The sequence below is a fragment of the Cyclopterus lumpus genome, chromosome 14 (genome assembly GCF_009769545.1).
Source record: "Cyclopterus lumpus isolate fCycLum1 chromosome 14, fCycLum1.pri, whole genome shotgun sequence".
Taxonomy (NCBI): Eukaryota; Metazoa; Chordata; class Actinopteri; order Perciformes; family Cyclopteridae; genus Cyclopterus; species Cyclopterus lumpus.
Window position 1 is genome coordinate 4,109,760 of NC_046979.1, and position 13,267 is coordinate 4,123,026.

At 43.8% G+C, this 13,267-nt stretch overlaps 2 protein-coding genes across 3 annotated transcripts in view; both read left to right on the plus strand.

The window, feature by feature from the left end:
• Window positions 1-227: 227 nt before the first annotated feature.
• lrwd1 (leucine-rich repeats and WD repeat domain containing 1) lies at window positions 228-8,427 on the plus strand. Of its 2 annotated transcripts, none has more exons than XM_034550831.1 (16): window positions 228-434; window positions 1,521-1,608; window positions 2,055-2,289; window positions 2,962-3,081; window positions 3,233-3,379; window positions 3,489-3,581; window positions 3,728-4,096; window positions 4,298-4,415; window positions 4,556-4,662; window positions 4,894-5,104; window positions 5,429-5,501; window positions 5,734-5,895; window positions 6,016-6,119; window positions 6,534-6,695; window positions 6,895-7,004; window positions 7,346-8,427. In XM_034550831.1, exons 2-16 carry the CDS (start codon window positions 1,529-1,531, stop codon window positions 7,496-7,498), a joined length of 2,244 nt encoding a protein of 747 aa, XP_034406722.1. In that variant the 5' UTR covers window positions 228-434; window positions 1,521-1,528; the 3' UTR covers window positions 7,499-8,427. The 2 variants fall into 2 exon arrangements, with proteins under 2 accessions (XP_034406722.1, XP_034406721.1); XM_034550830.1 differs by having other exon boundaries at window positions 335-434; window positions 4,301-4,415.
• A 390-nt stretch (window positions 8,428-8,817) lies between these two features.
• bckdk (branched chain ketoacid dehydrogenase kinase) overlaps window positions 8,818-13,267 on the plus strand; it is an 11,058-nt gene continuing 6,608 nt past the window's right edge. Inside the window, exons 1-4 of the mRNA XM_034550832.1 lie at window positions 8,818-9,219; window positions 11,406-11,474; window positions 11,595-11,705; window positions 13,194-13,241. Of these exons, the coding sequence (XP_034406723.1) occupies window positions 8,974-9,219; window positions 11,406-11,474; window positions 11,595-11,705; window positions 13,194-13,241 (474 nt within the window). The 5' untranslated portion in view covers window positions 8,818-8,973. The remainder of the gene's footprint in view (window positions 9,220-11,405; window positions 11,475-11,594; window positions 11,706-13,193; window positions 13,242-13,267) is intronic.

Consider the following 13,267-nt stretch of genomic DNA (forward strand, 5'->3'; position numbering starts at 1 on the left):
TTTATAAACTGTAGTTTTTGCAGATTTAGCTAGTTACCAAGTACACAATGTAATTTTGAATATGCTATTTTATAATGGGGGTTAAGCAACATGGGCAAAATCGGCCCCCTACATCTACACTTGTAATGCATCACTAATGATAATCCAGTAATAGCATATCATATTTAGAAATAGGACATTCGGCATTAATGGGTACTTCTGGTGCTGGTTTTGAATACAGAACGTGTACTTGTATCTTTGTACCTCAGTTACCTTTTACTCAAGGTCTCAGTACTTCTGTCAACTTGTGGGCTTCCACATTCAGCCTGGAAGTCTCAGCTCAGGGGGAAAAACGCCCCTTTTAAAAACCCATCACTGTAAACCACGCCCACCGGAACTAACTAAGTTTCCCCCGGGAAAGCTCAGCAGCCACAGAAGGAGTTTATCGAGTGTCGGTAAGTCCTTTAAATCATGTATAATAACAAATTAATTAACCTAATATTTGCTTATGGAATATAAACGCACTAAAACTCACAAATAAGTGGTTTATTGTCTGTAATGTGGACGTAGCAGCCTCGAAATACAAGTGGTGCTTCCAACGTGGCTGGCGGGGCCGAATAAACGTGAATATACTTTATAAACGAAAATAAAGTTGTTTTTTTAATTTATAATATTTCAAGAGGTAATTGTTGTTTTGAGTTACAAAACACGCAGTTGAAACTTGAAACATGTCTGTGTTGTTGTTGTTGTTATTGTGGAAAATCATTTTAATACAAAGAGAAACACTAGTTGCATTTTACATTTTTAGGCATTAATTAGTCTGGTCTCGAGGGCTTGTGCAGTATGTGCAAGTAGTGATGTAGCTCGGCTAATTTGGTAATTAGGTGGACCATAAACCCACAAAAAGCATTATAAATAGTTTTGAGTCCAATCTTAAAGTGTATATATATATATATATATACACACTTATAATCACCTCAAAACTACCCCCAACAATAGGCACATCCACTGGTGAGTGGATTGTCTTCTGTGAAAACCAGTAAGCAATGAGCACAGGGGGGTCAATGTGTATTGCAGTATGAATGTGAACAAAGAAAACCAGCCTAAACATCGACAATCTGTAACTTCTGTAACGAAAGATGAAAACCAGTGTAGAATGTATTCAAATGTAAGATATATAATATATATAATAAACAAGTAATAGAAAATACAAATGAAAGCGAGGGTCAAAATGTTAAATAAAAGTATGAAAAATACAATGAAATTTGTCAAAAGAGCTGCACAGGAATGTGCAGAAGTTAAAGTTAAAAGCTTTGCAGCAATGTAGACTGAGTGCTCAGGGTGTGGTTGGTGCTCCCCGGTGGGTCACCATAGGTGCAGCACAGCACCTGGAAGCACCCATCAGTGATGACGATGATGGGTGTGGTCAGACCTGAATCTTACAAAAGAAGAGGGCACTGAATTCACTCTTCTCTACCCTGGCTTCACTCCACAGTTGATTATCTTAACTTTCCGAATTGTGGTCTTTTATTTTTCTACAGCTAAAGCAATGGCGAAAATAACGGACACACTTTTACTGGAGAAAGGCTCCCCAAAAACCAACAAACTGGAGCAAATCAAGACACTAAAGTAAGCATGTTTTTTTTTTTGTCCTTACGATAGTGTTCGCTTTTTCAATTTTTATTGTACAGTATTTGTTGTGTGCAGAAAAATACACTCTATTACATTTCAAGGACTTTTTAAATGTACTGAAATTGTTATTCATGCACCAATCAAGATAATATGGATAGGTGTCAGTAGAATTAAAAAAATATATAAACATAGTCACAACCAAGTTTTTTCTTTCCTTTTGTGCATTTATGTCACAATTGAAACTGAAGTTGATAAAGAAAAAGTAGATTTTGAGTGTTTTATTTGTGCATGTGATCGAGGAACCTCAGTGTCGACGACCATTTAATTTACTTTTGCAATCTAAACGCTGAGCTGGAAAGAAACGTTGCAGATTTTATTGGTGTTGAGTTTAGTTACCTGCCTCGGGGAGGGGAACCATTAACTTTAAGTTCTCTTGTGTTCAGTTTATCCCGGCTGGGACTGAAGCCTCAGGACTTGCCCGTGAGGCTGCTGTCCCGGCTCCAGTCCCTGGAGCGGTTGGATCTCTCCGGGAACGGACTGGAGGAGTTACCCAAGAACCTGGAGCTGCCCGCGCTTTGCTACCTGGACCTCAGCGACAACCAGCTGGAGGATGTCACCACTCTGGAGTCTCTCAGCAGTCTGGAAGAGCTCAAGATGGAGGACAACCTGTACATCACTGTGAGGATGTGGCTGGTGGCTTTCTATTTGCGTTTAGTCCACAATTTTAGGGGGGTTCGTTTTTTTTTTTAAGTAGTCATGTCAGGGTCAAAGGTCATGTTCACACTTGTCTTTCCATCTCCTGTTAAATCTTAAAGGACCATAATGTTGTGCAAGCTCATTCTCACGGCTGGCTTTGCATTGTGAAAACTTTCGCAGAACTTTTGTTGGTCGCAGCTTCGATCTAATTAAATTGTCAAAGGCTAATTGGATCATGCATCCTTGAATAGAGTGTGAAATGATCCATTGTTCTCTTTTTGACCCACAGCCTCTTTTTAGTTTTACAACACAGGAGAAGCGACCAAATAAAAAAAGGGGAAATAAACGATTTATTTGCATTGAGACAAGATTTTTATTTATTTTTTTCAATGGTACTAGTTGCGTGAAAGTTTCCCCGTGTTCAGCCACCCTAAAACCCAGCGGTTAGGGGTTGTCACCTCTAGTTTCAGTCCAAATCAATTAATTATTATTTTATGTAATGCAGTTGATGACACAAAAATTATCTCTGCATTCACATCTATTTTACTGTAACTTTTAATATCGAATGAAAACGTCTTCTTTAGCTTTTTGGTCATGAAAAAGTTCACTGGGCCTTTTTATATTTGACTGATCGCGTTACTTTTCTTCCTCCAGGTGAGTGATAATTACAAGCTGATGGTGTTGTTGCCCAAACTGAGGATTCACAACGGTAAAGATGTCAGCACTACTGCCAACCACTTGCGCTATGTCTACAGTGAGAACCTGAGGACAAGGGTATGGAACCGACTGCTTACTTTTTTGCTTTCATTTTATAATTGGAGTGTTGTCCTCCTTATATACTCGGGTCAAGTAATAGAGGCTTAAGAATAATGTCAAATAGCCAGTTCGGTTACAAAGTCTCCATCTTTTTTTGGGTCATTTTTAGATCATTGCCGTGTGGGAGAAGAGCTTCTCTCTCCCGGATCCCATCACAGCGGAGAAATTGTCCACCTTGAAGAAAAACTTTGTCAACGCCGCCCGTCAGCAGGTTAAATACGGACCCAGTTCAGTCAGCGACTTCACCAAATGGAGGGTACGTCAACGACGTTGGGAGAAGTTTGGGCCCCTTTTTCTTTCTTTTGCGTTGCCCTCTTTACATTTTCAGTGACTCGTCTGGCTCTTTGTATCCTTTTGCTTCTTAGGTGGAGATTATTGCTAAGGAGTACCTGCGCTCTCTGACGGAACCACAGGGAGAACCGGAGACCAAGGGGTCTGCAGACACGAAGGAGAACTGTGTAAGATCTCAAAAAGACGCTTCAACACACCATCTCCACCTAAACTGGCTGTCATTGTGATTCTGAAACTATAAAGTCACTTTAGAGAGTACCAGTAGTAGTATGAGCTGATTTTAAAGCTAGCTGCTTTTTTTTTCTTCTTTCAGGACGTCTCAACGTCTACAAAGAGGAAACAACATGTGCTAGTTGGCGCCGGCGTAAGCCTGACGCCTCGCAAGAAACTGCGCTCCGACCTCCCGGTCTCCCCGGCCGAAGCGAGTCCTCGCAAATCCGTCCTGGGCCGCAAACCTCCGACGCTAACCCAGACCAGCGGCGTCAGGATGAGCCCCCGCAAGATAAGTCGGCCTCCCGCCACACCCACCGGAGGGCGGGGGAGGGCAGAGGCGCCCGGGAGAGGATCTGAAGTGGAACAAACCAAAGAGGGCGACGGAGCTCGGATGCAACGGAAGAACCGAACGGACCGGCAGAGAGACGCTGACCCGCCGTCCAAAATGAAGAGCTGCAGCAGGATGCAGGTGATGTACGCACAGCTGTTAGACACTCAACCCTGTGTTGTTGTTCCTGACGCCACCAAAGAGGTCTGCATTACATCTGGTCCACAATAATGTCTCAACTACATTCAGCTTTATATCCCCCCCCCCACCACCCCATCAGTCACCTATAATCGCCTCCTCTCCGTCTTCCCCTTTTGTGTCTCCATGCTTCCCCTCCTCCAGCAGCCGGTGTGTCTGAAGCCTCTCCACGTCCTCCAGTGCCACAGTAAACAGGACAGCTCGGAAGACTTCTCTACCCAGCTGTGGGCCTGTGCCTTCCAGCCGCTGCCAGATTCCACCGGTACCGTTTCAACAGATTAAGAAAAATGGTTAACCTCAGATTCATCAGGGCAACCCCCGAGGCCTTTTTTAATTGGGGGTTAGATGATCAAAAACGAAAAGGCTTTAACTCAGTTCCCCCCCTTTTTCATGCATCCATAGGCGCCGGAGGAGGAAGCCGCTTGGTTGCTACCTGTGGTGGAGACTCTCTCTGTGTGATTGACTGTGAAACCGGGATGGTGATGAAGAAGTACAAAGTTCCTGGAGAGGTTTGCTCCATTAATCATCGAATGAACTTTGTTCTAAATGGTTGATTTCTACACCTACATTCACAGATGACTAGAGACATTTTTTAAGCGATTTTATAGTGACAGCATGGCGTTTGCAGACCATTTAGAGCACTTCATGTATTGTTTTTTTTAGAATTTATTATTGCAATTGTCAGTATTCGTATCATAATGCCAGCTTGATTCGTTTGCATCTGTCATTTCCCACTACAGGAGTTCTTCTCCCTCTCCTGGTCCACGGTGTTGATGTCCAGAGGAGGCGGGGCCTCGGCTCAACACTGCAGCATCGTGGCAGCGGGTGGGAAGAGGGGGCTGGTCAAACTGATCCACCCCAGAAACAACGTGGCCTACGGAGAGTTCCGGGCCAGCCGCAAGGCGCTGTCGGTCCTCCGCTTCAACCACCACCAGGGAAACTTCCTCTTCAGTGAGACACGGCTACTTTTTATTTGATTTGATTTTTAAGAACTGGCGGGCGTGAGCTCTGTGTAGTGGACAGTCACCCCGATTCAGAGGCTCCAGCATCGTCAGACCCATAGAATAATAATTCTTAATTAAAAACTCAATGACTGCAACGGTGTTTCTCGTAAAGTATGTTGAATCATTTTTAAAAGGCACGTAGATTATTGTAGGTAGGCAAATTGCAGTATTATATTTTGTAGCAGGAAAAAAAAAAAAAAAAGGTGTCATTGAGGCTCATCATATACTCTACTTCACCGTATCACTCACCAGTTCACTTTCTCTCACGCAGCGGGCTCGTATGATAAGAAGATTGTGATGTGGGACATCGGTGGCGTGGATAGCAAGTACAACTACAAAGTAGTGTGAGTATTTATGCTTGGAGAAAAAGTCTCTTTTCTTGTCCAGTGAGTCTGTACATTTTTAGTTTTTTAGGAAATCAAATGTCACACCTTTTTGACTGGAAGCAAATCGACACACCTCCATACATTTTTAAAGTTAAATTTAATATTCTAAACAAGCCTCACCAGCAGGGTTTTGTGTGTTTTGTCGAGGTGCCGGCTGCAGCGTTGAGAATATTTCTGTTTGTCCCTCCAGTCAGCTGCTTGTGTTGGAGATCAGCACCACCCCTCTGCACATCTGCCTCCCCCCCGCGTCCCCCAGCTCACACCTGCTGACTGCCTGCGAGGACGGCCTGCACTGCTACAACACAGTGCTCGGTGCCAACAACAACAACAAGAACAACACCACCACAAAGAGGTAAAGGCTTCCGCGGCGTGCGCACGCGTTTGTGTCCTTGTGTCCATGTAAGTGTCACTTTGCTCCGAAGATACATCGGACCAGCCAGTAACATTTAGTGTGTTTTGTTGTTCTCAATAGGGCCAAAGAGATGGAGATAACGTTCCCTATATATAAGAAGGAAGACAAAGACCATGACTACCACACCATTGATGGCCTTAGTTTTCTCACGGATGACATCGTGGGTAAGTGAGGCTCTTTACAGTATACCACTGTACTGTAAATGAGGACTAGCTAATGGCTTATTAAAATTCACATTGTGTTAGTAGTTTGCTCACCACTAGGTGGCACTATACTTTTGTTTTTGTTGGTTCCTGTCTCTTAAGACCATGACTTCCAATGGACTCCATGTCTGACTTTACCCACAAGTATTTAGTACATACAACCCAGCTATAAAACATGTGTTGTATGCTTTTTAACTTTAGGTCTGATCAATCAAAATTAGGTAATGTTTGCCAGCTCTCTTAATTTCAACATTTTAAGAACATCTTAAATTCTGCGAGATCTGCACCAAAAAAAAAATCCTTTCCCCCGAAATTGCCCCCCTTGTTTTCTGTGCCATGACTTTGCTTAAATGTTCTCCTCTTTTTGTCATCTAGCCTCCAAGAACTACATGCATTGTTCCATTTATTTGTGGAGCTGGAGCAGGACCAAGGCCCAGCGGCCGGACAAGAAGGACAGGGCGGTTTGCGCTGTGGTTCTGGCTGAGCTGCAGTGGGCCAACACTGATATCCCCTACCTGGCTCTCAACACCTGCCCAGGTAATTTCCCCAAATGTATTACTCACTACGCATCTTATAAACACTATTCACCCGAGTATTACACCGATGCTCCTCTAGCTGCCTTTCTGCCTTTATTTTTTATTTTATTTTGAGCGTATTCCACTGGAAATGTATACCTGAGCCTGAGGTGGTGCTGACATTATGCGTGTCGGCTCGTTCCCCTCTCCCTTTTTTCTAGGCCGAGCCTACATCGTGTGTGGTGACGACAAAGGCAGGCTGTGGACGTACCACGTCTCCAACTTGCAGAAAAACAGTCTCCACACGGGGAAACCCGTACTTCCCACTGAGGTATCTTATCTTCTCGAAAAAAAATGTCCTATTAACCTACACTGCTCTGCTTTTATGAAATATTGTAGGGGAACCCTCTATTTATGTCGGTAGGCATAAATGCTATTCCCATTCAGCTCATCAACTGTAATTTAATGAGATATGGGAACACGGTGACATTGCTGGAAAAGTAGTCAGATGGTGGAAAAATTAAATTCTTTATTGACACTTTAGCACTTTAAAAACCACAGATGTGTTCACAAGTTGCTGGTGTTGCTACTAAATATGTTTTTTTGTGCGTCAATGTGAAGCGTTGCTCACCGCCGCTGACCCGCTAACGCGGTCCTTGATTGATTCGGCAGGTGCTGGAGTGGCCGACCCTGGTGAGGAAGGACCGCGGACAGGTGGAGGGTCCCTCCATCAACAGCGTAGCAATGGACCCCGAGCTCCACTTCCTGGTGGCCCTCAGCGACAAGAACATGGTGATCGTGTGGAAGAGAGAGAAGTCCTCCTGAGCAACTCGGTGCTGCGTGGCTGAAACTCACGATTGGACCGTCAGGTGTTTTTCTAACGGGGAGGAATATAGGTCATTACGAGCTACGGTTTGTTTCCCACATGCCGCTCTGTCTCAGTTTGAGGAAAAGGGACTTTTATGTTGTGAGATCAACAGTAAAATAACCGTTTTAATGAGCAGAATTGTATCCCAATATACATCAATGTTGCTGCTGTTGGGAATAGCAGCCAACAGAAGAGATTTGTCAATTGTCGCTATGTGACACACACTTCTTTTATTTTATTTTTTATGTAGTTGTGTATTATTATTATAGTCATTATCCCCCGAATGAGCAAACACAATGGTGATTAAGCAAATGGCCCGTCGATGTGGCTGTGCTGACATTCCCAGGAATTCCTGACCCGGTTTGTGTGCATCTCTGGAAAGTGAAATCCGAAAACTCAACCTGCAAATTACTGCTTATTTTTTTATATTGTAGCTTATAAAAGATGGAGCCTATTTTTAAAAACAAAAAAACAACAAAAAAAACACACATTGCGTTTTAATTGAGTGCCTTCCTGTTAAATTAACATGTACTTTGAATGTTTGCCAGAAAATAAATGCTAACCTTAGCGTTTAAAAAAAAAACTTGATACGGTGAGACAAAACTGTGAGTCAGGATGAATTAATTCAGTCTTTGGACCTTGCTGTTAAAAGTAACTGTTATGTAATGCAAACAGTCCTCACTAAAAAGGTCAACACTGCTGTGTAGAAAAGCAGCCTTCTTACTGGCTGCTGAGTAAATGCAGTAAATTGTGTTTCTTCTATATTGCGTCTAATCCTACAGTACTTCTACCGTGTGTGTGTGTTTCTGTGTGCAACTCACCCATGTGTTGTCATGAAGTTGTACACATATTCTTGATTTAATAAATCAAATAATTGCATTTAAAATTTTGTGATTGTGTGTGTCTGCAGTTGTGGTGTTTGTGTGTGTGTGTGTGTATATATGTTACAAAAAACACAAACTGATGTTTTAGGATGACTTTTACTTGTAACTCAGTATTGTTATATTGTACAATTTAGACCAAATCAAGTTCGAGTACATGCGCAGGATTTGTAAACATGCACGTGTCGCCCCTTTTCCTCTCGAGCTCAGTGTCACGGGCCAGAGGACTTGTTGTTTATCGGGCCAAGTCCGGCTGTTCCCTGCAGTTCTGTACAAGGGGCGTGGTTATCTCCGCCTCTGGACCGACTGATTGGTTGAGCTGTCACGGCGTCGCCCCCAGATTTCCCCTTGCTGGCCAATGGGGGCAAAGCCCTTTCTGTACCCTCTCTACTGTATTCGGATGCGTGCCTTTTGTGCACCATTTCGACGCAAAGCTAATGGCCTCGTAGCAAACCATTCACTGCTAATAACAGGGAACAGGGCAGCCCCCTTCCCCCCCCCCCCCACCCCCTGAGTGTCCACTCACTACAGCTCGTCTTTCCCCCCAAAAAATGCGTCCGGTACTGGCGGGTATCGCGGTGGAGATGCTGAGCGGCGCGACCTGCGGGCTCAGGCCGAGGCTCGGCAACCTCCTGCTGGCCACCCTCACCACAACAGTGCCGCCGATGTCCGGCGCCGGGAGCCGCAGGTTTCGGTCCACGTCCTCGATGCAGGGCTTCTCGGAGATGGCGAGGGAGCGGTCGAAGACTGTCACCTCGTTTTACAACCAGTCTGCGATCGACGTTTCCGCAGAAAAGGTAAAAAAACGTGACATTACGTGCGCTCTTCTGATACCCGTTGCTCCGACAACGAGGAGGGGGCGAGTAAGCTAGCTGCTAGCGAGGGGTTTTGCGATGCGTTCGCGGACACTGGGAGAGGGCACGTAAAATACGACGCTGCTTCGTATTTCGAAGCGAACTCGTGTAGTAAGAGTTCGTAGTTGGGCACCCGATTTGAGGTGTGCGCGCGCGGCTGGCTTTCTCCAATGTGACGTTACGTTACACAACCGTGTGTTTATTTAAAGTAAAAACGCATCGAAGAGCCAGCGCGACGTTATGTCAAACTTAAACAAAAGTAGCTATTGTTTGATGCAATTCATTTCCCGTGACAACTAATTATGTATATCGTGTGTGTGTGTGTTAATCTCGATTATGTGCACGATTATAAAATACATATATTATAGCAACTCAATAGTTGCGAGTCCCGTTAAATTAGCTCTAACCGCTATTTTAAACGATTCTTCCGCCGAGTCCCTGAATGCAGCGTCGCGGTTCTTTGTGAGAACATTGTGTTTTTCTATGCGAGTGACCTTCGTCGGGGACAAAGTAACGCCGTCACTTTGGGGTGGGGGAAGGAATGATGTCCACCAGAGAAATGATGTCTCTGGTGGTGACTGCACTGGAAAAGCTGTCGCCTATAAGCTCGTTTCATCGGGTGTTAAGTTTCAGCGATGGAGGTCAAGTTGACCCAGTTCACAATACCAGCTTGTACCAGCACTTGTTGTATGGCAACATGTTGTCAATTATGAATGCATCTTTTTTTTGTTCCTCTCCACAACCTTTTCCACCCCCCTCCTTTTCTTCTCAAACTATTTTTTATTTATGCCAAGAAAGAATATGAAGGCCTCAATAGTTTTGTTAAATGATTTCCAGCTGTCTGTTTAATATGACTGGACACACACACACACATCAAGTATGTCTTTACAGTTAACTGTTAAATGAGGAAGGAATTTGCAGCTGCATGCTCAAGTTCAATAATAATGTCATTAAACCACCGCCCTTCCCCAACATGGACATCGGCTGCAACAACGAAGTTGTCCAAAGCAATATGACTAATATATGTGTAAGTGCACAATTGTGGCTGATTTATAGTCGGCTGCAGTTTTTCGGTCATCTGACTTAGAGATACACATTAACCTGGTGCAGTGGGTCCCAGCAAAGGGCTCTGGTGGAGGTCATAAGATGATTAGAGGGATTAAATAAAGAGGAGGGGGGGACACGCACACAAAAGATTGACATTGCTGTGGCTGTTCATGGATCTTGTACTTTGTACCGGTTCTGCAAAGGATCACTTGAGCCAACGTGTTCACACTGTCATAGCAGAGTCAACACAGCTTTCTAAATGACTGAGTTAACACGCCTGAAGCCCGTATTTGGTGTTAGCGGGTTCCCTTCGGGCCATTATAACTCCTGCTGCACTACCTGCAAATAACAAGCAACAATTTAACTTGTATAAAACCTGTCTTCTCTCCTAAAATAATATTACACACATATGACGGAGTCCTTGTCCTATCGGAGTCTTACTCCGATACAGGCGCAGCTGCCAAATGCAGGAGAACAACTGGCAATAAATGACAGGCTGTGTGAATTAATAGGCTTATAATATCACTGCCCCGTCTAGATCTGACTATAATTACATTTGTGTTTTGTGGAATAGAATCAAACATACTTTATTCATCCCCGTGGGAAGTTATGGCACGTGTAACAATTGTATCCGTATTCTTTCAGCTGTAAATAACAAATACATTTAGATACATAGTTTAAAGGGAAATGTTTAAACGCTATGAATTTCAATATTTGGTATTCAGTGGCATGTACAATTATCATACTTGTATCTCTTGCTTCCATAGAGAAGCTAACCGCAGCCGATTTAATCGGTTTATCTATTGCTTCCTTAACCAAGTTATGCATTTCTCTAGTTGAAAATATACTGTTTAAGCTACTTTATTCTTTGATGAGATGGTTTATTTACATTTTTATTATTTATATTATATATTTATTTATAACAATTTATTATTGCTATTTCTGAATGTGCGTGGGTCAGGAAATTAATGTGTTGATGGCGGAAAGTCTTTCTGGGTGTCCCACAGTGTCACGTGACCCGCAGTCCTGACTCCAAACATGTGTGTGTGTGTGTGTGATCGTACGTGTTAATGTCTCCCCAGGCCTCAGTGCGACTGACCTTAGCAACCCTGCTGTATTCTGGGAAGTCTCCCGATGGGCACCACATCCTGGTAACTAAAACAATGAGAGAACCGCCAAGTTTACCTTTTTTTAAATATTTTTTTTTTGAGCTCTTTGATCTGCGTGACTCCCCGCTGACTTGCTTTTCCTCGTCCGCTGTCTGATCTCAGAGCAGCGCCAAGTACCTGCACAAGGAGCTGCCGGTGCGAATCGCCCATCGCATCAAGGGCTTCCGCAGTTTGCCCTTCATCATCGGCTGCAACCCCACCATTCTGCAAGTGGTAAGAACAAGCAAGACGCTAACCAGCTCGCTGTACGTGAAGTGTGTGTGTGTGTGTGTGTGTGTGTGTGTGTGTGTGTGTGTGTGTGTGTGTGTGTGTGGGAGCGTCGGCCATGCAGCGGATTCTATAATAAGAAAGTGACAAATAGGCCACTGCACAGGAGTATCATGGCCGAACCTTGAATCTAAGGCAGGGCAGGGGGGGGGGGTTAATCTTGAAGGGCCTTCCCACGGTGTCCTCCTGTCCACGTGTCCTTGGGCAAGACACCGCACCGTGAAACATGTGAACCAATACGTTCTCTTTACGCTCGGCCACAAGTTTTTCAACTCACAGTAATGTAAGAGTTGCTTATTCTTAAAAAAACAAAAAAAAAAACAGGGTCGTCTGCAGATTTTAAATGATGTTGCAGAGCGTTACTGTTGCTGGTCTGCAGACAGTGGGTGGTTGCAGCTCTTTTTGCCTTGAAAGCACTTAACATGGATTATACATTTATTTTGTTATTTTTTTTTAATATCGTCACCGAGTTCTGTGAACGCTACGGAAAGTTTTGACCTCTCCATGGCACCCTTGGTAGTGGGTGAAGTTGTGCCATAAATACCTGCTCTGCTTGTATAGCACAGTCTTTAAGGTGTGTAACCTTCAGTGTTCGGCATGCGAGTCAACGGGACATGAAGCCCATTGCCGATAAGGACCAGAGTAAGTAGTGTAGCGCTGGGCGATAATTAAAAATGACCGGTTATCCTCTTAAAGATATCGTGACGCGCAGTTACGTCGTCTAAAAATTGATAATTGGCAAACTTTTGAACTCGTCGGTGTCACCGAAAGCACAAAGGACTTAAATAACAAGAGAATTCAGAGAATTTGCTGGATGTGTTTAGTCAAAAATATGTTTTTTTTGCTCATGACAGTTCTGAGAAAAGGTCACCTCCAACAAGTGTAACACATTTCCTGGAAAAGACACTTCACTGTTAATGTTTCCAAATGCCATCATGTACAAACAAAAAATTCCTTGCTTTTGTTTGTCCGTCCCCCCCCCCCCCCCCCCCAGTAAGAGTTACTGGTTTGCCTCCTCCCGGTGTGGTCGGATTAACTGTCTCCTTGTTGACGGTGAACTTTCACCCAGATTCCTTCCTTCCCCTCTGAAGATTACATAATGCGCAGCTCCTTTTTTGTAACGTAGGCGGCTTCACTCGCTCCGTCCGCCCTCAAAAAGAAAACAATACTTGAGTTTCAAAAGACACACGTTCAAGATTATGGATTTTAAAAGTTTTTGATATAGTCACATATTGACATTTCAACTTGAATTAAAAATAATAATAATAAAAAAAAAAACCATTTTATTTTTCTGTTTTCCTGAACTGTTCTGTAATGGGACCCACATGTGGACTTGTCAGTAGTGTGCAGGGCCCAGTAAGGGGGGGGGGGGCTTTATTGGATGGATGATCACAGTCTTAACTTCCACCTCTCCTCTCCTTTTTTTTCTTGCAGCATGAACTGTATATCAGAGCCTACCACATGCTCATTGACTTCCCCCAGGTGAGTGTCTCGCACACACACACACA